We start from the raw sequence: 24,589 nt of genomic DNA on the forward strand, positions 1-24,589 counted from the left end.
TGCGGATTTGCTAGTGCTAGTTGCTCCTGAAATCTCATGTTGGTAGACGCTGATGCCCTGTTTACATTATGCTGGTGAGCTTTTTTGCTAGCAGCTGGCTCATTAGCGCTAGTGAAATAGCCCCCCTTATTCTGCGAGTCACGTGACTCTCTGTCACCGGTGAGGTGACAATTGTCACCTCGTGTGAGGTGACTCTCCGTGCAAATCAAATGGAGAGTCACCTCACACGAGGTGACTATTGTCACCTCACCGGTGAGAGAGAGTCACGTGACTCGCAGAATAGGGGGGAGCATAAGTGTAAACACCCCATAGCGGTCGTGTCTCGCGGTTCGTTGCTCCCAAATTCTGAATGTCGTTTGGCTGATCAACGAAGTGGTGAAGCGTTACGGAATCAAACCTAGATAGAGCTGGAATTAGGGCGTAACAGCCTTTGTAAACAATGACTTCTCTCAATGATTTCTAGGAATTCAAGGCACGCCTACACAAACAAACATCCATCGAGTAGCGGAAGACTTCCCCTACTCGATGGTGCTGTCGATTTGCCAGGGAGAGCCATGACTTTCGAGAAATCCTGGAGAGAAGTCATTGTTTACAATAGCTGTTACGCCCTAATTCCAGCTCTATCTATAAACATGGTAAACGGCACTCATTCTTTCAATTTAAACCCAAATGCAAATCGGTCAACGCGAAACACAGTACGTACACATTTATTTATCTCCCTAGGGCTTATACTAAATAAACTTAAAAGATAAGACAGACTAGAACAAACAAAATTCGCTTTCTTTTTTATATTTTGTATCTCACGGGAATCTTCTCCTCCCTGTTTCCCTGCTTTCAAGCTTGCAAAATCGTCGACGTGGTGCTGTTCCGCACCGTCGTGTATCGAACGGGAGACGTAAAGCCCACGTCGTTCCCCTTCAGCTTCCGTTTGACGAAAACGAAGATCACTCCGATGATTAAGCCAACCAGCAGGACTATCACCACGGACAGGAGCGACAGAACAATGGAACGCGGCCGCAGGAAGGCCGGAGCCTCGTAGATTGGGATTTTAGGAACTTTCTTCGGTGGCGACGAACAGAGCGACTTGTCGGCTAGATCCGTCAGGGGCAGTGCCGCCAGATCGTACGGTGTTTCGCAGCGAGCTTCGGACCTGCTGTGCTGGAACTCGTCCTCCAGGATGTGCTTGATGGATTCGATGGTTTCGTAGAGCTCGCAGTCGCAGTGCCAGCGGTTGCCTTCCAGCTTGACGGACCGCAGCTTGGGGAACACATCGATGTAGGCTATGTCAGAGGTTTTGTCCTGCACCGGGATCGGTTCGTCCAGGTGCAGGTTCTTGATCGAGCAGTGGGAAATGTCCAGCTGGAATGGGAAGGGGGATTTTTTAAATTAGAACTGTGCGAATGGTTCTGTTGGAGGTGAAAACCCCAAGGACGCGGCGTTGGGCTAAGCCAGATATTCACACCGATATCCAGCAGTAGCAAAGCTCAAGAACTGCAGCTTGGGAATTACAAATGACGGAGGTCAGAAGGAAGATCGATGAACTCTACGTGTTCTTAAAGGATGGAAACAACGTACACAAAGAGATCAAGCAACTTGTGACCGGTATCAAATCTGGCATAACAGTGGCAGATCGGGAATTCCAAGAGTGGAGAAAATGCCGCAAAAGGCTCTGCTGCAGGCCAACGAGAGCATAAGGCTGGCTGAAGTACATGAGACGTCAAAGAGGACCACACCTCCACGTTCTGAAAAGAGAGATGAGAAGGAGCCCAAAAAACGCAGGGACGACTTGAAAGGCATCAAGGAGATGGGAGGAAATGGTGAGTGTCGAGAACCAGAAAGAACAAGGAGAAGTCTAGGCCTCGTAGGGAGAGAAGCAAGGGTGACGCTCTGGTTGTTGCGGCGAAAGACAAAACGTCCTACGCAGCACTCCTCCGGAAAGTGGGAGAGGATCCGGAGTTGAAGCAACTAGGTGAGAACTTGGTGAAGACCATGCGAACCCAGAAAGGCGAGATGCTATTCGAGCTTAAAAGGACCCTACGGTTAAGAGCGCAGCTTTTAACGAGCTTGTCGAAAAATCTCTTGGCGGACGTAAGAGCCTTATCCCAGGAGTCAGTGGTCGAGTGCAGGGATCTGGACGAGATCACAACGAAATATGAGCTGAAAAGTGCGCTGACGTACCAATGGCAATGGTGTATGGTTGCACGCAGACGGCGTCGATACGGCTTTCTTCGGACGCAGCTAACGAGCTGCTGAACGGGTGCATGGGCTTCGGTCACCAGGCGAGAAACTGCAAACGCCCTGACAAATCTGATCTGTGCAGGAAATGTGGAGAGAAGGGGCATGCTCTGCAAAAATGAGGACGTATACGGCCGTGTGACGGGAAATTTCGAGTCCCTCTCGATAATGGTAACTGGGTGGTGGATAAAGCAGGAATGGTGGCCATACAAGACATGGACAGGTATCCCATTCAACAAGTGGTGATGGACTCATACGAAGGTTTCGTGATCGCCAAAATCAATGGAATATTTGTATGTAGTTGCTACGCACACCCGAGATGGACAATGGATCAGTTCCACCAAATGCTAGATGGGCTCACCGGAGAGCTCATTGGACGGAGACCAGTCGTCATCGCAGGAGATTTCAATGCTTGGGCAGTGGATTGGATGAGCAGATGTACCAACGCAAGAGGGTATAGCCTGCTGGAAGCTATGGCAAAGTTGAACGCCAGTCTTGCCAAATTAAGAACAATCAGCACCTTCCACAAAAATGGTAGGGAATCCATTATCGACGTCACTTTCTACAGTCCGCCGATAGTGTCAAGTATGATCTGAAGAGTGTGAGAAGAGTACGGCGCAGTATGGGCGAACGGACACCGGTGGAAATGTGGAGGACGAAAGTAAGCGAGTGGAAGACGAAGGCATTCAATAAGGATCTCTTCATCGAAGCTCTAAGGGTAGATAGTAGCGTCCCGGGCCTAAGCGCGAACGAGTTGACCGATTCGTTAGCAAGGGCATGTGACACAACTATGCCGAGAAACTGGAGCCAACGAACAGGCGGTGCCCAGCTTACTGGTAGAATGAGGAAATTAGCACCCTCTAGCCAGAAGGCGCGTTCAGAGAGCAAGAGCTGACAGAGAGGAGCGCAGGATGGTGTTCCGAGCGGCCAGGGCTGCACTAAAACGAATGATAAAGCTGAGCAAGTCAAACAGTTTCAAGAAGCTGTGCCGAGACGCCGAGGCCAATCCCTGGGGCGACGCATACCGAGTCGCGATGCCGAAGATCAGAGGTCCAACGATGCCGGTTGAAATGTGCCCAAACAAGCTGAAAGTCATTGGAGAGGTACTTTTCCCACAGCATGATCCAACGACCAGACAACGTTGAACAAGTCTCGTATGGAATTCCCAACGTGGCGTTCCAGGCATTACCGGGCATGTTCAGGGTGGTGCTGCAGAAACGTCTGGACGAGGGGCTGTTTCCTTATAAGTGGAAGGTACAAAAGCTTGTGCTGCTGCTGAAGCCCGGAAACCGCCGGGAGATCCAGGCCAATATGCTTGCTGGATACAGTCGGAATGCCCTTGGAGAGGATTATCCTGAACAGGCTGACGAAATGCACAGAGAGTGAACACGGATTGTTCGGATTTCGGAAAGGGGGATCGACGATGGATGCAATTCGGACAGTGATTGGCAGAGCCGAGAAAGCTTCCAAACAGAAGCGGAGAGGAGATCGATACTGCGCCGTCATTACGATTGATGTGAAGAATGCATTCAATAGCGCCAGCCGGTAGGGCATCGCCAAGGCGCTCCATAGAATGAGGGTTCTAGACTATCTTTGCAGGTTTCTAAGTAGTTACTTCCAAAACCGGGTCCTGATCTATGAGACAGTCACGTGGCAGAAACCACCGTCTGGGAGTAATGATCGACGACCGGATGAACTTCAACAGTCACGTCGAATATGCGTGCGAGAAGGCGACGAAAGCCATCAACGCGATAGCCTGAATCATACCGAACAATTCTGGTCCAAGCAGCAGCAAGAGGCGTCTTCTAGCTAGTGTGTCCTCATCGATACTAAGGTACGGAGGTCCAGCCGGGATTGAATCGCTGAAAACGCAGCAAAACCAAAGAAAATTGAGCAGTACGTTCCGGCTCATGGCTATGCGGGTCGTGAGTGCGTACAGAACCATTTCGACGGAGGCAGTATGCGTTATCGCCGGTATGATCCCAATCGGCTTCACCCTGGCGGAGGACAACGAGTGCTATATGAGGAGAGAAATCAGAGAAGTACGGTAGATGGACACACAGACTAATATGGAGAAGTCAACTTCCACTTGCTGTTCCCGTCTGGTCATGGCTGCTCCAGGAAGTACCTGCATCGGTTCGGCCACACAACGTCACCCTTCTGTCCGGAGTGTGGGAATGTGCAAGAATCACCAGAGCACGTGATCTTCGAATGTCCTAGATTTGAGGCTGTGCGAGAGGAGATGCTCGCCCTTAGCCCCCTTAGCGTCAGCAGAGCAATAATGCAGATCACATGGATGCACCGTAAAACCAGCTAATTCATGCTCTTCGCTGATAACGTAGAATTAAACCTACGGCCATGAACTACACAACCCACCTGTCTCAATCGTATCAGCCCCTTCAGGTCACTCATATCGAACTCGACCAACATGGGATTATGGCTACAGGTCAGCACTTCCAGCGACTTCAATCCCCCGAACGTACCGACACCGATATCATCCAGCAGTGGCATGCCGCTGATGTTCAGCTGCGTAAGATGGTCAAGATCTGAAATCACGATCAAAACGTTACCAACAGAATAATCCTCAAATACCAACTAAACAAAAAAAAACACCCTCACCAAAGAAGCTCTCATCGTTCAGCTGTTGAATCGGATTCTCTCCCACATAGAGTGCCATCAGGGTCGGCTTCAGCAATCCGATGGAACTCGGCACCGTCGTAAACTTATTGCCCTGCAGCAACAGTTCCCGCAACCCTTCAATCTTCTCAAACATCGCCCGCGGGATGTCCACTAGCTCTGTGTTCGACAAATCTAAATGCTCCAACCGACTGATCGATCCTAGTGCCTGGACCGTTCCGTCCGTGAGTTCTCCCAGCGCGTTGTGGGACAACGATAGCCGCCTCAGATGAACCATGTGTTCAAACAACGAACCGTCCAAAAACTCAATCGAATTGTAGCTCAAATCCAGCTCATCCAATGCGATCGATTCGTATTCCTGTTCTGCGTACTTGCCGCGGAAGATATCCGGTCGCAGGACATCTCCCGTCAGCAGATTCCAGCTCAAATCCAACCGAATGATGTTGGGCGTATCCAGGAAGGCTGCACTGGCCAGCTCCGTCAGGTTACAATGTCGGCAGCTGAAAACCAAATCCGCACCCGTTGCGGGCAGTTGCTGAAGGGATTTGATGTCGTTGCCGGAAAGCGAGAAGACGATCTCCTGATCGTCATGGTCGTTTCCGAAGATGTCCGGCCAACTGGCCAGCATGTGGCGTAGGTTCTTCGTCGAACAGTCCAGTATGGAATAGCTGAGGTGTAGGGCGCTGGCCTCGTTCCGGACGCTGCACGTGCAAATGTCGCAAATCCCTTCGACGGGCTCGAACTCAGTGTCCGTCAGGGTGTGGCCAACGGAAACCGCCACCAGTAGGAACAAGAAGATCTGCAATGGTCAGAAGAAAGCAAAATTCGATAAGTGTGATTCATCGCCGACATTCTTGATTCACATTCATTCTTGGAAGTTGATAGGAATTACCTTACTCATGTGGTCTATCATGTTTGCTAAAACTGGCTAAACTAGATCTCAGAGTATACAAAGTGCATTGTAAACGAAAATAAAATATCCGCTGCAGCTTCGCAGACAAACCGAGTTCTTGGTGGCTTCAATGTTTCCTGCACAATGTAGTTGACTGAATGGCTGCAGGTGATGAGGGAGGCCAAGTCGCTATCGCAAATTGTTATCAGTTCACACCCTGCCTTTGGCAGTGTGTTGTCGTCGTCGAGCAGATGCAAACGGGGGAACCTTCATTAGCGAGCGAACGGGACTGTTATCAGAGGTAGTTGCGCACCACGGTGAGCTGATAAAATTCATAAAACGCCAAAAGAGCGGTAGTCAGAAAGCGAGAGCCACGTAATGGAAATTCTTGGAAGAAGGGCGGATTCGGTAACCAATCGTTGCATACGCTTTCAGTGAATAAGAACAGTAATGTTGGTAAATACAATTATTGTTAGTTCATGGCATTAATGTAGGTAGGTTTGAAAGTGTGTTTGTTAAAATTAATTAAGAAAAATGCTAGATTGTAGGAAAAATTCTGTGATATCTCAGATAACCTAATCAAAACGTACTACAAACAGATAATTAACCAATCAGGATGAGGGTAATGTGTTGAAGAAGTATCTGGTGGTATTTTTGCCATTTATTATATTTATTTCTGGTCTGCTATTCGCGACGTTTCTCTCTTAAGGGGCTGTTCATAAACTACGTAGACTGTTTAGGGGGAGGGGGTTGACAAATGTCTACGGTCTATACAAATTTCCCAAAATGTGTATGGACAATTGTCTACGCGGGGGGAGGGGTCTAAAACTTTTATAATGTCTCCATAGTTTATGAACATCCCCTAACTTGTTTAGATATCAGCGTGGTGAAAAATTTGGAGATTCTCGGGATCCTCTCGTATCGAGCTTTTCCGAACCATATGAGTAACTAGGATGTTGTGCTTTGGGGAGGGCCCTAGCTGTCAAGACACAAACCATAGGCAGTATAGGGAGGGGGATTACTTTATCCTACTCTCAAAATGATCCACACGTCAATACTACGTGAAAAATCACGTACGGGAGGGAGGGCCAGGTTAGGCATAGTGAGCATCCCGCTCTTTGGCTCTGGATGTCCAGCTGCATGAAACAAATCAACTGGTAGTAGGTTCAGTATCATTATGATATTGATCCTACCACTAATTTGTTCCGAACGGCCGGAAGTTCAAGCTTGTGCACGGGATGCTCACTATGCCCCTTTTACTCCTAGGTTCTAAAAAATGCTCTTTTTTCCAGTTTATCTGACAAAGGTAACTGAACGACACTACATGCAAACACGAGGATTTTTAGTGCATCCGAAAACAAGCGTCCACCAACAATCAACCAGGGCGAAGGAAGGATAAGACCCCGGCTTTCAGGACGGAGCACTTTCCGCATCTTTGGGGACAAGCGAATTCACGGGCGCCATCCGCTCCCCCTCAAGAAACTTGTATTCTGCTGGACCAAAGTCTTTATCCCCTTTGGATTCCCGATTTGTTCTTCGCTCTGAACTGATGGAAATCTTTGTCGAATTTTACTTTATTTACGCGGTGATGATGTTGGTTCACTCGCAACTATTTTTGAAAAAAATTAAGTATTTTCGAACTAAAGTGTACCATAATTGCTTCTGAACGTGTTTCGCAGTTGGGTGTGGTGAAATTCGTGTATTCCCGTTTGATTTTGGAAATCCGTATCACAAAATTGCCCACCGATTCCTTTTTTTTGACGTTCGACGACGGGTGTGCTTTCGCGAGAGTGAAGTTTATTGGATCCGTTTCTTTGCACGGGTGTGATTTTTTTTTGTAGCTAGCGTAAAGGCCCACACACATTAGATCCGAATCGGACGCGTTGCGGCAAAGTGACAGCTAAATCTATTGTCTAACTGTCAAATTTACGTCAACGCAACGGAAATGGATCTAATGTGGGTGGCCCTTAAGTGTGCCTGCGATTGGCATCGAGTGTCGGAGATTGTGAGTAAGCTGAAGGATGTCTCGCTGGATACGCCCAAGACTGGACGGGCGGTAGCAGGTGGCCGTAAACGGTTCCTGGGGAAAGCACTAGATGCGACCCTCCTCCCAGATGACCATGGCAATACATGTATTTCTGCAGAAAGTATTACAACAAAGGTAATTGCTATTAGATATTTTGCAAACAGTGACAGATAGTGGACATGAAGAACCAGTGGAGGTGCCGGGAAAAGGTGTTTATCCTAGACAAATGGTAAGTTACAAATTCTCTGTTGTCGTTGTCGTAGGCGCCGTCGTAGTCGCTGTCGTACCAGAGCTGAACCAAAAAGTTGAGCACATTTCTTCGAGACCTCCTGGTCTTAGAGTTAGCTTTATGGTACTACCATAGAGGTAACTCTAAGACCACTGGGTCCCGAAGAAAATCATTATTATTTTTGGCTCACTCAGTACCAGAACAACGGTCCCAAGCAGTCCCAAGCTATTTCACTCACCCCTGCATGTTCTGCATGAATCCACACACCCCTGATGTTATCTGTCAAACTTTCATAGCGAATCAAAACAAACATAGTGTAGTAATAGAATTTCGACTAGAATAAGGAACGTTAATCGTTTGCTTGGGACCAATAGGCTACTAAAGTGGTGAACCAATTTAAAATCGTTAGTTTCATATTGATTGTTGGTGCTGCACCGTTCGTGATGGCGAAAGTGTTGACGACGCCATTTGTGAGTGTGGTATGCTTTCCAAACCGTTTGTGACAACGGAGACAATGACAACCGATGTTTACGTGCGTGAGTGTTTAAACAAGCGTCTGTTACCCATGATCCGCAAACACGACGCCTCAGTACTGTTTTGGCCGGATTTGGCGTCGGTTCATTACTTCAAGGACACGGTAGCCTGGTATAAAGCCAACAAGCTCCAATTCGTACCCAAGGAGATCAATTTTAAACGATTCGGTGACGTCCGCTGAAAGTTTATGGGCACTTGAAACTGTGGCCACCCATGGTTCATACCGTAGTGCAGGTACCAGTGTTGCTCTGTTCCAGAAGATGTTTCCTGACAGCCAAATTGCTTCGAAGATGGAGATGAGCCGCACCAAAGTTGGTTATTTCATCACACACGGTCTGGCATCTTACTTCAAGAAGATCTTACTGACCAAAGTTGAAAGTTGCTCCGAGGTCGTCCTTGGATTCGACGAAACACTGAACAAAATTGCAGCAACTTGATGTAAGCATTCATTTTTGGGATGAAGACAAGCAGGAAGTACAGATAAGATATGTAGGCTCAGCTTTCCTATCATCGACACGAGCGATTGACTTGATGAGTGGGATCAAGAAGTGTTTCGAAGCATATCCCGGACTGTTGAAAAAAGTTATTCAGGTGTCTATGGATGGACCCAACGTGAACTGGCGACTCCTTAACGATCTGTCCTCCAAATTGCAAGAGATGCGTGAGAGCAGTTCCTTCAGTCTACTCAGCATTGGCAGTTGCGGTCTTCATGTAGTGCATAATTCGTTCAAGAGCGGTATGCAGAAAACGGACTGGAAGATCGATCAGTTTCTGATGTCGTTGTACCAACAATCAATACGAAACTAACGATTTTAAATTGGCTCACTACTTGACTAGCCTATTGGTCCCAAGCAAACGATTAACGTATCCCATTCTAGTCGAAATTCTAGTACTACGCAATGTTTGTTTTGATTCGCTATGAAAGTTGGACAGATAAAATGAGGGGTTATTGGTTTTTCCTATGTTTCGAGGGGTAAATCGATTAGCTTGGGACCGAAGAGAGTACCAGAGCTGAGCCAAAAAGTTGAGCACGTTATTTCGGAACCTTCTGGTCTTAGAGTTACCTCTATGGTTGTACTACCTGCTAAAAGATGTTCCCCTAAGACGTGCTGACTTTATAGCAGTTACTGGTAGCACCATACTGCCGCTCAAATTTTGCGGAGTCAGGTGGGTGGAAAACCAGCTAGTAGCAGAACGAGCTCTAGATATGCTTCCTCATCTGCGAACATATGTGAAGGCAGTAAAATTTCAACAAGAGTCAAAACGAAAAGAAAGTCATCCCGATTTCAGGAGAAGCTTTAAGGCGGTTTACAGCTCCACCGCGTTTTCAGTGGTGTCCCAAGCGGTATCGGATCAGCTCTTTGGACCTAAATTGAGCTTTTTTGTAGCTGCAGCGGCAAATGTGGAACCATTTTTGAAAGAATTTCAGGGTGATGCACCACTTGCTCCCTTTTTGTACGATGAACTAACAAGACTAGTTCAAAATGCGATGCAGAGAGTGGTGAAAGCCAGACGGCCTTAAAAAGAAACCTAAAGCGCTAACGGAGATTGACTTAAATCAGGACAACCTTCTTACATCAGCTGAAGTAGACGTGGGATTTGCTGTAAAAGCGGCTATCAAAGCGGAAGGAATCCGTGGAAAAATGTCTGAACAGCAACTCTTGGTGTTTCGCAACGACTGCAAAAACTATTATGTTGCATTTTTGACGAAACTCCTCGATCGTTCGCCATTTCGATATGCTCTAACAAGGTATATTTCTTGTTTAAGTCCATCTGTCATTTCAAACTCCCCAGATGTAGCCAAGAAACGACTTGAGTTTTGTTGGGAACATATGGTGGAGAAAGATCATTTGGCTGGAGCTGTTGCGGACAAGGTGAAGGATGAATATTCGCAAATTTGCACGATGGCCTTCTTCAAGTTAATTGCTTCAGGATATCGCAGACAGGAGACACGGGTCGATCATTTCTGGTTGAAGGCAATTGCTGATTCTGGAAAACAGCTTCCGAATTTGGCATCGTTTGTCAAGAAGATATTGATAATATCTCACGGAAATGCAGCCCAGGAGCGCGGATTTTCCGTCAACAAGGAGTGCCTGGTGGTAAATCAATCCGAGGAAAGCCTGGTAGCACAAAGCACTGTACATGATGGGATTTTAGCAGCTGGTGGTGTGACCAACATTCAAGTGGACAAGCAGCTTATTCTGTACTGTCGAAACGCCCGAGGTCGGTACCAGAAATTTTTGGATGCAAAGCAAGCTGAGGGGATTGCAAGCGATAAAGAAGCTAGCCGAAAGAGGAAAGCGGACAAAGCAATAAAAGAGCTGGAAATGAAAAAGGCTAAACTATTGGCAGACGCAGAGAAAGAGGCTGCTGCTTTGGACGTTAAACTAAAAGATCTGAGAAAGTAAAGTGTAATATTAAGGTTTCTTTTTAAATATAAACTGATTCGACCATTTTGTATGGAAAATAAATATATTTTCCTATTTTTTTTTTTTTTTTTTTTTTTTTTAACTCTTTATTTGTTCCAAATTCAAAATAAATTACATTTCATTTTAACCTAGGTGCTCCAGTTACTGCAGTAACGTACCAGCCTTAATTGTTATGATATATATCTAAGTGTTTTACATTGTTCATGTCTTGGCAATTCAGTATTTTAAACAGGTTTTTTAACCTGCATGTCAGTATAACAATTGATATCTTAAAACTAAAAACTAAAACTAAATCTTATCTAAGTATAAAGGGAATTAATCGTTGCAATTGAGGATTGCATCGATTTTTGCCTGAAATTATTAATTATTTTGTTGGACATTTGTGCTAAAGTCTCAACATTCGAAATTCTATGTACTTCGGTTGTACTGTACCAGGGAGGCAACTTCAAAATCATTTTCAGAATTTTGTTCTGAATCCTTTGAAGTGCTTTTTTCCTGGTAGTGCAGCAACTAGACCATATTGGTACAGCGTAAAGCATGGCCGGTCTAAAAACTTGTTTAAATATTAGAAGTTTATTCGTCAGGCAAAGTTTGGATTTCCTGTTTATAAGAGGATACAAACATTTAATATATTTGTTACATTTGGCTTGAATGCCCTCAATGTGATCTTTAAAAGTTAATTTTTGGTCAAGTATTAATCCAAGATATTTCACTTGGTTTGACCAGGAAATTGGAACTCCGTTCATAGTGACTATGTGACTACTACTAGGTTTCAAAAACGAAGCTCTAGGCTTATGTGGAAATATTATAAGTTGAGTTTTGGAAGCGTTGGGAGAAATCTTCCATTTTTGTAAATAAGAAGAGAAAATATCTAAACTTTTCTGAAGTCTGCTGCAAATAACACGAAGACTTCTTCCTTTAGCGGAAATGCCTGTGTCATCAGCGAACAAAGATTTGTGGCAACCCTGAGGCAAATCAGGGAGGTCCGAAGTGAAAATGTTATACAATATAGGCCCAAGAATGCTACCCTGAGGAACTCCTGCCCTAACAGGTAGTCGATTAGATTTGGAATTTTGATAATTTACTTGAAGAGTTCTGTCAGTTAAATAATTTTGAACTAATTTCATAATATAAAGTGGAAAATTAAACTTTTTCAATTTAGCAATCAAACCTTCATGCCAAACACTGTCGAATGCTTTTTCTATGTCTAGAAGAGCAACTCCAGTTGAGTGGCCTTCCGATTTGTTTGAACGAATTAAATTGGTAACTCTTAAGAGTTGATGAGTAGTTGAATGCCCATGGCGAAATCCAAACTGCTCATCTGCAAAAATTGAGTTCGTATTGATGTGAAGCATCATTCTATTCAAAATTATCTTTTCAAAAAGTTTACTTATTGAAGAAAGCAAACTTATTGGACGGTAGCTAGAAGCTTCAGCTGGATTTTTATCCGGCTTCAAAATTGGAACAACTTTTGCATTTTTCCATTTATCAGGAAAGTATGCCAAATGGAAACATCTGTTAAATAATTTTACCAAGAAAGACAAGGTACTCTCTGGGAGTTTTTTGATGAGGATATAGAAAATTCCATCATCACCTGAAGCTTTCATATTTTGAAATTTTTTAGTTATAGACCTTACTTCGTCCAAATCAGTCCCCCAGGAATCATCAAAAATATTTTCCCGAGAGAAAATATTCCGAAAATCCCGAGCAACCTGATTCTCAATAGGACTAGTAAGACCCAAACTGAAATTATGGGAACTCTCGAATTGCTTAGCAAGTTTCTGAGCTTTTTCCAAATTTGTGATCAAAATTTTACCACCTTCTTTAAGCGCTGGAATAGGCTTTTGAGGTTTTTTCAAAATTTTTGTGAGTTTCCAAAAGGGTTTGGAACTCGGGTCTAATTTAGAAATATTATTTTCAAAAGTTTTGTTCCTCAGGGCAGAGAATCGCTTTTTAATTTGTTTTTGCAAATCCCGCCAGATAACTTTCATGGCAGGATCGCGTGTTCTTTGATATTGTCTCCTACGGACATTTTTAAGACGGATCAAGAGCTGAAGATCATCGTCTATTATAATTGAATCGAATTTAACCTCGCATTTTGGTACTGAGGCAGCTCTTGCTTCAACTATAGAAGTAGTCAGAGATTCAAGAGCATAATTAATTTCATCTTTGGTTTGCAAAGGAATGTTTGGATCGAAGTTATATTCCATAAATGTTCGATACTGCTCCCAATCAGCTCTATGGTAATTGAAAGTAGAGCTGTTGGGATTACAAATTATTTCTTGGGATATTTCAAAAGTTACTGGAAGGTGATCAGAACCGAAGTCAGCATGGGTAACCAATTGGCTACAAAGTTGACATGAATCAGTTAAGACCAAATCAATAGTGGAGGGATTTCTTGCAGAAGAAAAGCATGTTGGGCTGTTTGGATATTGAATAGTGTAATAACCTGCAGAACAATCATCAAACAGAATATTACCATTGGAATTGCTTTGAGCATTATTCCATGAGCGGTGTTTTGCATTAAAATCACCAATAATGAAGAATTTAGACCTATGACGGGTAAGTTTCTGAAGGTCACCCTTGAGAAAATTCTTTTGCTGGCCTACGCATTGGAATGGCAAATAGGCAGCTATAAACGTAAGTTGTCCAAATTTTGTTTCAACAGAAACCCCCAAAGTTTCAAAAACTTTGGTTTCAAATGAAGAAAGAATTTTATGTTTGATTCGTCTATGAATAATGATGGCAACGCCACCACAGGGTCCATCAAGACGATCATTTCTATAAATCAAGTAATTTGCGTCCTTCTTAACCTTATGGGCAGGTTTAAGGAACGTTTCAGTTATAACGGCAATATGCACGTTATGAACTCTTAAAAAGTTAAATAGCTCGTCTTCATTATCTTTAAGAGATCGAGCATTCCAATTTACAATATTTAATGCTTTAAAATCCATTACTGAATTTTAAAGTCATGACAATATTATTTGCAAATTTTACTCCAGTTTGAATAGCATCAAACATGGAGTTAGATTTAAGCATATCAGAAATCATGTCAATTAATGAATTCTGTAAAAATTCCATTTTGGGGGCAGTAATGCTTCCTAAGTCAAAATTGTCAAAATTTCCATTAGAACGTTGGTTAGTATTTTGATTTCTACCCGCTGCAATAGCAGCATAGGTAGCTCCATTTACTCGCTGAACATTGTTAGCAGCGAGGGGAGTAGGTACAGATGAAACATTTGAAGCAGGGGAGATATTTGTACCTACGGGTACGAATGTAGAATTTGTTCCTCGCTGACCGTTGTTAACAGCAGAGGAATTTGTACCTGTTCGGAAACGTGGAGCGTTTCCTACCTGACGGTTAGAACGAGATTGTAGGATCGCTTTGCGAGTCTTACATTCCCAAAAATTGGATTTGTGGTTTTCACCACAATTTGAACATTTAAATTTCTTAGGATCTTCCTTCACAGGACAGTCGTCCTTTGCGTGAGAGGAATCACCACAATTCATGCATTTAGCTGGCATGTAGCAATTTTTAGTTCCGTGACCCCATCCCTGGCACTTACGGCACTGGGTGAGGTTTTGGAAATTTCCTCCAGTCTTCCTGAAGTGTTCCCACTTCACTCGGACATGGAGCATAAGGCTAGCTTTTTCTAAGGCCTTAAGGTTGTTTAGTTCACTAGACTTGAAGTGAACTAAATAAAAATCATTAGAAATCCCGTTGCGCGAATCGCCAGGACGGGATTTCATTTTCATTTTGATTACTTGGAGTGGCACAACTCCAAGTAATTTTGCCAGTTCATCTTTGATCTGATCCAGGGATTCACCACTGGGCAGTCCTTTCATGACAACCTTGAACACACGTTCAGTTTTGGTGTCGTAAGTAAAAAATTTGTGCTTCTTCTCAGTAAGATACTTGAGAAGACATTTAAATCCGTCCAAGGTTTCAGCCAATACACGGCATTCACCCCGACGTCCAATTTGTAGTGAAAACTTAACTTTCACGAAATTCAAAAGTTCCATGCGAAGAGCATGGAAATCGGTAGTGGTTATCACAACAGGGGGAATCTTTTCCTTCTTGGCATTAAGCCGGGAAAGTTTACTAGAATTTTTCTTGGATGATGGATCATTCTCATCATCCGTGAGCAAATCAAATTGATTACTCAAATTAATTTCATCAGAAGGGGGGTCAAGAGTTTGCCCCTTTCTTTTGCGTTTAGGCGCCATGGCGGCAGTAAATTTTTATCCAAATCGACTTCCAAGCAGATTACTATAAGAATCTGAAGGATCGAAGAGGAATTTTCCAAATCGATATCCAAGAAGGATTACCTCGGGTAGGGTCCAAACAAGGATCGAAGAGGAATAAGAGTTGAACAAGGTAGAAAATTTTTACAGGTTGAGCACTGAAAAGTGCTGTTTAAATTTGTTGTAGCTTTAGGTAGTAGTAACACTTCCTTCAGCAAAAAGCAAATAGATCCGCACGGCAAGAGAGCACGATGCGGACTGTATTATATATTTTCCTATTATTTTTGTATCTTCATCTGGATTCAGTTATGAGTTTGGTTTTCTGTTTTTGTGGATGAAAATTGTCGAAAACTTGCTTAGTTATTTTCATTTTATTTTGTTTGAGGCAAATATGAATGTTTTAACCGGGAAAAAAAACCGGGGATTTCAAAATAAAAATTCTGTGGCCACCCTGCTAAAGCTAAAGCTCGATAAGAACAAGTGAATTATGTACAAGCTTCGAAATCCTAAAGGAACTTATTACAGCATATTCCATCTCTACCTCCTATGACCCATCTAGAACTACACTAGGGGAATTAAACGTAAGTCACACAGAACTTATTATAAACCACTACTACATGCACACTCGAGGGGCACGCAATAACCTTTTACTCCTACGCAAGCCTTTTTTAAGTACAATAATTACAGTTAACTACATTAATTACGAGCGTCGGAATTTTTTTGATTTAATTACTTTTAAGTACAAATTTCAGCTTTAATTACAAGTCGCATAAATTAAGTACATTAACTCCATTAATGCACAACGAGAAATGTACTTAAATTTCCCCCAGCGTACCGTTAGACCCTTTCGTTATTGGCCCGTGAAACAAAAATTTCACATGCCCTATTGCTACGTTAAGGATAATGTCAGCTCTGATAGATTGTATCGCTACCGCTGTTATGACTTCAGAATAGACCCTACAAACATACATCTCCCGGGACCTACGAGGAAATCTACGTTGGTGATTGGTGCCAAGTCACATGCAACGATCGGTTCGTGATTGGAAATGTAGTCGGATTTCAATACTGCCGAGGTGTTGGCAGGGCAATGAACTATATCCTGGATCACGCCCCTGTCAAAGCACCGGAGAATGCGACAATGCAAGGAATGTTTGTGTGTGCTACCTGGTTCGACCTAAGAAATAACTAATTTAATTTGGTGGATGTAACGAAAACAGAATTACAATAGAAAATTATGTTATCCTTTGCGTGCCTAATACCCCGTACACATTACAGCCTATATCACGTTATATAGGCTGTCTTACAAAGAGCACTCATACATAAGCTTTCCAGTGAAAACTAGATGTATGAGTGCTCATTGCAAGACAGCGTATATCACGTGATATACGCTGTAATGTGAACGGGGTATAACGTCTAAATTTGTATAGATTTCAAAATTCAATTAGCTTTAAAAACATAATTTCTCAATATTTTTCTTTACAACAAATTGCATTTTGTCGGGAATCCATTGAAATTTCTGAATACGTCTGAAAATTTGTTGATCAATTCATGGTTCCGGAGTTATTTCGGTTCCCGTTGGGGTCACTTTTGGTCGGCATTCGGCTTTATTGTTCTGTAATAAGTATACACACGATGAACATCATGTTTTTTCTCTCAAACGATGTAATTGGACCAGTGGCAGCTATTCCGATGGTTCACAATCACATTGGGCATCCCGGAAATGTTCCGGTGCCCCGGGGAAGTGGCCAATTCTCAACAAGAACCAAAACCCATCATGCGACATATCAAAATTCATGATTTTCCAAATTTTGGCTGGTAATGGCCTTAATGAGACTCGACGGTCACACTAGCCCTCTCGGGCATGTTCCTGTGTCCCCAGGCAAGTGACCGATTCTCCACAAGAACCAAAACACGTCATGCGACATATCAAACTTTATGATTCTGCTGAACTCGGCCAGTAATGTTTTTTTTTTGAGAGCCCACGATCCCATTGGCCCTCCCTGGCATGTTCCGGTGTTCCCGGGTATATTTTCAATTATCGACAAGAACCAAAATCCTTCGTGCGACATATCAAACTGAAAGATTCTGCACAGCTAATAATGGTCTTAGACAGTCCACAGTCTTATTAAACTGTCCACCCCCCCCCCCGGGTAAATATCCAACTCCCAATAAGAACCATAACCCCTCGTGTGACATATCAAACTTCATTATTTTACGAAACTACGTCCGTAATGACCATATTAAGAGTTCAAATTTGCTATCCCAGACACGATCCGATATTCCCAGGAATGCTGTAAATTATCGAATTAAGACAGTATTTCATTTCATCCCTATGCTGATTCAATAGAATTAAGAAGTTGTACTAGACATGTTTTAATTCTTATGATTTTAACTGTTTTTCTTATTCAACAGTGTACGCAAGCCCAACAGCTATTACAAAAATAGTATCCCTTTTCTTCCGATTTATGTTTCTTACATGTAGCTTTAAGACATACATGACACAATGATTTTATCTTTTCATCATTGGAACGAGAACAAATCGAACACCTCTTTCGTCCAGAACCACATTTATAGTCTTGATGCAAAGATTTTGGTTGATGTAGGTTGTTGGCACAAGTTACTAATGGATATTTTTGGTTGCTATTGAAAATTTAGTCGATTGCTGAATGGGCCCAAATTAGAGAGACACTTAGGCCGACATTACTTGCATTTCTCATATTATTTGTCAATCCTTTTCTTTACATTCGTTCTTTGACGTGTTCAAGTGCCAACTCCTTTGCCAGCCAGTCTAAAAATTTCGGCTCTTGTCATTCGGTAGGTAATGCGGATATGCAATTGTAAATAGGAAATACGCATTATTGGAGCACATATCCGTAAGGTTCATGAAAACAGCAAACGACTATCTGTTCGTTCGCCATTTGCAAGTGTATCCCGCGGTCGCTTTATCCACTCCTCCTTTCAATCTGTTGTACAACTGTACTAGGTGTTTTCGGCTTGATTAAATTTTTCTTCAATTAGTCCTGATCAGGTACCTGATCAAGCGGGAACGGTAACAAAGGCGCAGAAGGTGGTAGTTCTTTTGCTGACCATTTCGCAGGATCAGAAGTTTTTTTTAGGCCGATAAGGGGATGTTCATAAACTACGTAGACATTTTTTTTTATTATTGTCCCCCCTTCCCCTGCGTAGACAATTGTCTATACAAAATTTTTAAAATTTGTATGGTCCGTGCATAATTGTCAAACCCTCCCGCGAGTGGATTATTTCAGTTTCCAACTCTAGCATGGTGCTCCAAGAAATTTAGTATAAATATTCGCAGAATTGGTCATGTTTGTAGTCTAGAATGTGAATAATTCTGAACATTATTGTGAAAACTCCCGAACAAGAACTTGGTATAAATAGAATTGTTGCTGTAGCGTCATGCTAGCTGGTTTGTGCTTCGGTGGATTTTTCTTTTCGCGTGTTCGGTGCTACGCCTCCGCTTCCGAAAGAAAAGTTTTCGTTTACGTTTTTGGTGTTGGCGTTCTGCCCCCGATCACGGGAAAGATAGTTTTGAAGGTTAAACTAGAGCCAGAAAAAAAAAAACTTCCAAATATGCTTTGCTTGCGGGTCGATATGTTGTGTTTCCAGTAGCTTTTCTCTCTCGGTGATAAAACTTGGTGTTATTTTAATTTTAGTTTTGTGCCTTTTCAAAAAAGTAAGGATACAAAGATATTTTAAAACTGACTTTAGTGAACGGTTCGAAAGAAAGTTTGGCGGGTTGTGTAGTATTGTGTTAGTGTGCTTGTGAAATTGCCTGATTTACAGGAGGCGGAATGTTTGGTGCGATAAATCAAAAGTTAATCAAAAACGCTGTTCCACTATTACTAAATACGCACTGGATTGGAAAACATCATGTTTTTTAATCTGAAAGTGTGCTGGCATTACCATTATTCAATTGATAATGGTAATTGTAACGGTATTATTGCATGTGAAAGCGACCTCAGAGTAGACGTGAATAACCAGGCATTCTGAAATGGGCTGCTGGATCTGCAGTAGAGCCATAGAGGTAACTCTAAGACCAGAAGGTCCCGAAGAAACATGCTCAACTTTTTGGCTCGGCTCTGGTACTATCTTCGGTTAGAAGAGATACGAAAAACATCGAAAAGTGATAGAGAAAGCGAGAGAAGACTATTCCACTACAGATGCCTATTATTCAACAGGACTCTACGAGAATCGAGATGACAACGGTTCAGCAGCAAGGACACAATACACAAGCGGTGAGATCTAACTGATTACAGCTAGATATAAAAATATGAAATGCATCCTACTAAATACGTGCCATCTTCAAAGCAGGAATTGCTTTGATGATGGAAGTGTACACGCAGTACCAATATACATTTTATATCGGTACTACGTGTATGCGGGGCTTGTTGTAAGTGAAAGTAACCTCGGAATGGACGTGAGTGACCAGGCATTCTGAAATGGGTTACTGAATCTCAACAGAGCTATCCCCTTTCAACTTCCGGGCTAAAATTGTTTGCAATGGGATCAGTATAAGATAATAATAGATTATATTGCAAACATTTTTCTTTCATAAAAACACTGCCGGACAGTGGAAGTTGGATTGTATATACATACATACAATTGGTCATGTTTGTAGTCTAGTAAAGAAGTCTAGGGTGTTTTTGAATAAATTGATTCATTCGAGTATGTGTTAAGGGCTTTCTTCAATTTTTTTTAATAGTTCAAGAATAAAGATTTGGGTACGTTTTTAATTACATTTGTGTAACTTTAATTACATTAATTACAGAAAATTTATTTTTAATTACATCAATTACGTAATAAAATTGAATTACGTGTTTTAATTACAGTAATTACACTGGCACTGCTTAATTACATGAAATACTTAATTTTCATTTTTAATTAGTTGAACACCTTGTACTTTAAATCCAACGCAGTCAAAAAGGCTATTGCGTGCCCCTCGTGCACACTCGTATTTACGCTACCAATTATGTTATCCACTATGCTAACAATCTTGTACTTCGATATATACATCCAATCAAACAGGATTTTAAAAATCTCCCAATAAAGAGCCGTGTAACACATATTGCTCTGGAGGTTATTAAACCGGAAGAATCTCCCCTGCAGTCAGTCGGAACTAATTTCGACAAGTTACCTCTATGGTAGAACGGAATGTATAATGGCGTGCTGACGCTCAAGCTGTCCAAAGGAGTTGAGATCGTTGTCTTTGCGGACGATGTCGTCTTGACGGTAATAGATGAGACCCTGGAAGAAGTGAAAATGCTGGCGGCCGAGGCGATGGATACGATTGGTAACTGGATGCAAGGAGCGAAGCTACGCTGCAGATAGCCCACCACAAAACAGAACTGATGTTGGTCAGTAACTATAAAGCAGTGTAGTGGGCAGAAATCACCGTCGGAGAGCACGCCATTGTTACGAGGCGCGTGCTGAAGTATTTGGGAGTAATGATCGACGACCGGCTGAACTTTACCAGCCACATCGAATATGAGGCCATCAACGCAATAGCCAGAATCATGCCTGGATTGAAGCCTGGAAACGAAGCAAAATCAAATGAAATTGAACAGTACGTTCCGACTCATGGCCGTGCGAGTCGTGAGTGCGTACAGAACCATTTCGACGGAGGCAGTATGCGTTATCGCCGGTATGATACCAATCGGCATCACCTTGGCGGAGGACTACGAGTGCTATATTATTTAGGAGAGAAACCAGAAGAGTAAGAAAAATTGTGAGAACGGTGTCGATGGCTAGGTGGTAGCAGGAGTGGGATGCAGCGGAGAATGGTAGATGGACACACAAGCTGATATGGGGAAGTCAACTTCCACTTGACGCAGTTCCTGTCTTGTCATGGCTGCTCCAGGAAGTACCTGTATCGGTTCGGCCACACAACGTCACCCTTCTGTCCGGAGTGTGGGAATGTGAAAGAATCACCAGAGCACGCGGTCTTCGAATGTCCTAGATTTGATGCTGTGCGAGAGGAGATGCTCGCCCTTAGCGCGGAGAATGTCGTCGAAGAAATGTGTCGAGAGGAAGGCACCTTTAACGCCGTGAGCAGAGCAGTAACGCAGATCATGTCAGCGCTGCAGCGAAAATGGCAAGAAGACCAGCTAGTAATGTGCTCACACAAGTGCGAAGTGAAAGCCGAAGCCGGGAGAACTCTCCGTCGGAGTAGGCTGAATCCAGCGCCGGGGGTTAGCTGAGTAGAACGCGACGCTGGGAGCTAAATGGCTCACAAATTGGAGAGACGATCAGCGAAGTGGAAGAGCCAGTTAGCTAAGGTAAAGTTAGATGCGTAATGCACAGCCCCCTCCGAAGTAATACGACAAGTGGTTCCGGAGAAAATGGGCAAGGCGTCCAAGGAGGTTTTAGTGCAGTAAGAATCACACACATCGTGTCACCGCGACCGTGCGTCCGGTCGTCAAGCGGTGGCACGATGGTCTATTTGAAGGTTTCCCTCTTGCCAAAAAAAAAGTACATTGGTTGATCATCGATGATCACTTAGGAGATACATACCGTGAACCCCCGGTAATTTAACCATAAATGTGGAATAAAGTAAAGCGAAATGAACGATGCGAAACGGATTACATAATCAAAACAAAACAGCAAATAAGGCTACCAGAAACTCGCTTTTCTGATGGTCGTAAGCTTACTAGAAGTTCAACTTAAAAATGAACCCCGTTAATTTGCACTAAGTGTCGTTCAGATTAACGGGGTTCCACGGTACTGGCATATCCTAAAATAAGAAAAGTTATTCCAAGCCTGTTGGACTTGCTGAACGCACCATCTTCCGTCAAACGACTATTTGGAGAATTCAATCTAAACTCCAGTATAAATTGAAAGAAATTTCAAAACAGACCAAATGTTTCTTCAATGCATGGAATTCTGGCTACAAATAATCATGTTTACCTTAGCACCAATGATACTGGCTTGGTGGCACCGAGTTGTAAGTTATAAGAAGAGGTTGTAAAGTATTTGTTTGACATATAAAACCTGTCAATTTCGCTTTCAGAGAGTCACAATCAGCGATTTTATGATTCATGAGCGCTCACTCTGAATGAACGCTCACGAATCATAAAACCGCTGATTGCGGTCCTTTAAAAGCGAAATTGGCAGATTTTATATGTTAAACACATACTTTATAGCATCTTCTTGTAACTTACAAGCACAATCATTTTGATATCTAATGATTTCATAGTTCCGAAAAATATCTTTTATAGCGAAGTGAGTGGAAGCAACCCTGTGGCTGACAAGGCTTTGAGCGACTTCAAAGCTTGATATTCGGCCTAAGCAAAAATAGGAATAGCAAATCATCCCAGCAATCCATATAGATCAAAATATCGATCATGACGCCATCGCGCCGGCTCCTCATACGAATCATAACCGTTCGATAACTCATTAATTATGAGCAACAACTGAACTGAACAGCACAAATCATCCCGTTCGTTGGTCGAGTCTATTCAGCAGCAGCAGCAGCCTCAGTCAACAAGTAGTGTTCAAAACAGCGACGAAGAAGAGCATGAGTCATCCCATCGTTCGTCTCTCTCAGCTCAGCACCACAACAGTAGTGGACCACTGTTGAACACGTTGCACAAGTTATTTACAAACAATTAATACGAAACCGAATGGCAGCAGCTCCTAGAATCCACATCTGCGTTCGCCGCTGTCCAGTATAGGTAGGTACGTGCGATTCAATTCAACCGGAGGGAGGAAGCACGAATAAGGAAGAAAGAATGTGTTCATGTTTTTGTCTTTCTTCCCACCCAGGAGGTTCCTCCATAAATAGCCAGGCCATGCTTTGCAGTTGGGTTCACAATAAACGATATCTTTATCGCAAATGACTCACTCACAATTAGCCCAGATGTCGGTAAACAACGCTGCACTCACCTTGCTGCACAAATGCGTCATTATGCCGTTTCACAGCTTCCCTCCATCGGCATTATCGTTATCAGCACAGGGTCCGTCGCCACTTTGGAGGTCAACAATCAATTACGTCTGTTCTAGGGCCGATCACCGTATCACTCAGTCACTTAATGCACTTGATCTAGCATTTCAGAACTCGATCTTCGATTTGTATTTTTCTCTTCTGTGTCTTCAAGTGATCATGTTCCAAGAACTGTTCACAACCCGTTGCACATTGACCACCGGCCGTGAATCTCCGGAGATATCGATTGCCTGGTATTTTTCAAACTCACTAAATCCAGTAACGCGTCAGAATGCGCACGCGCACACGATCACGCGAATGTAATGTAGGTGCTGATTGGAGAATCGCCAGACGAGAACTGACTCGCTCTCGATTGCTTGATCTCTCTTCGACCAGAACTTCTGCGTCCGTCTTGTTGCGTCCTCTCGACTCCGGATCGATCATGGGATGGAGGAAATTGTGCTCGGCGAACCTGAAAGCGAGAGTAGGATGGTAGTTATATCAAAACAATACTGCGGCTGAATAATGTTTATGCGGAGCCGAGGGAAGCCCTTCGAGGGAACCATCGGAGACCCCAAACAACAACCGCGTCGTGATGCTTGATGATCCCTTTTGTTTCGCGTTGTGCTCTCACGCTCTTCTCATGTTACCGAGATCGAGGGTCTCAATTCATACCAATCTCGCTGAAGGTGATCGCGTTGATCTGTGGCGTTTTCAACACTTGAAAACGATCATCGTCGCCGTTCTCCAATATCGCTAGAAACATTTCAAGTGGAAAAGCATACATAACAGTAAGTAACCTTATAATTTGAAGCTTTTGGCAAATCCACCTAGCAGTATCATATTTATGATGGAACGCTCCAACCGGTATTATCATCGGATTAAATCCCGGCTCCTTTACCTTCCGCTGCTTAGATAAAACTAAATTACATGTGGTCCAATGTACCAATCTCTAAGATAGGATTTCAACGCTTTCTCGTTTTGAGCAAAGGTAACAATCTTCAGTATCTACCGAAAATGAAACACATATAATGGCAACTATTAAGTGGATGGATGATCAAATTGCACGATCTGCGTGGAGGTGAAGAGAGGAAGGTATTTTGTCCGGTTCAAACCGACTAAATATGCGCCGTGTACTAACCTGATGGTACATGGTGGTAGTGCCACTGACCGCGGGCTAAAATCTGTTGATGCCCATTAAAGCGAACGAACAGAGTGATTACAGGTTTGGGTAATGATGTCGCATCTACATTAGTAGGTACATACATACGTTCCCACTAACTAAATATTCCATCCATCAGGTGGGGTGGTGAGTGAATGATGGTGACGACCTTTTCAAGCGCGGGAACAGTACAGGGTTTTTTTGAAATTGATACCTTCTTTATTTCTTGATCTAATCGGTGGTGATTGCCCTTTTAGGGAG

General features: G+C 43.1%; 1 protein-coding gene across 2 annotated transcripts; it reads right to left on the reverse strand.

Annotated features, from left to right (window-relative positions):
• Positions 1-692: 692 nt before the first annotated feature.
• Positions 693-23,487, reverse strand: LOC135700032 (chondroadherin-like). 2 transcript variants are annotated; one of them, XM_065220421.1, is made up of 4 exons: positions 23,130-23,487; positions 4,855-5,671; positions 4,612-4,781; positions 693-1,359 (listed from the first exon to the last, which is right to left on the reverse strand). In XM_065220421.1, the coding sequence occupies exons 1-4, from the start codon at positions 23,148-23,150 to the stop codon at positions 835-837; spliced, it is 1,533 nt and encodes a 510-aa protein (XP_065076493.1). In that variant the 5' UTR covers positions 23,151-23,487; the 3' UTR covers positions 693-834. The 2 variants fall into 2 exon arrangements, with proteins under 2 accessions (XP_065076493.1, XP_065076491.1); XM_065220419.1 differs by lacking the exon at positions 23,130-23,487 and adding an exon at positions 5,765-5,924.
• Between the last annotated feature and the right edge of the window lie 1,102 nt (positions 23,488-24,589).

Source organism: Ochlerotatus camptorhynchus, unplaced genomic scaffold, assembly GCF_037179485.1.
Source record: "Ochlerotatus camptorhynchus isolate MF236.1 unplaced genomic scaffold, CSIRO-AGI_Acam_v1.1 ptg000125l, whole genome shotgun sequence".
NCBI classification, from domain to species: domain Eukaryota; kingdom Metazoa; phylum Arthropoda; class Insecta; order Diptera; family Culicidae; genus Ochlerotatus; species Ochlerotatus camptorhynchus.

What these genes read in the sequence shown, in the direction of transcription:
- LOC135700032 (XM_065220421.1), bottom strand. Translation starts at nt 23,150, where the DNA reads ATGACGCATTTGTGCAGCAAG. An exon ending in TGACGCATTTGTGCAGCAAG is followed by an intron (nt 5,672 to 23,129) that starts GTGAGTGCAGCG and finishes TGACCATTGCAG; the next exon opens with ATCTTCTTGTTCCTACTGGT. An exon ending in GGCTGATACGATTGAGACAG is followed by an intron (nt 1,360 to 4,611) that starts GTGGGTTGTGTA and finishes TTCCCATTCCAG; the next exon opens with CTGGACATTTCCCACTGCTC.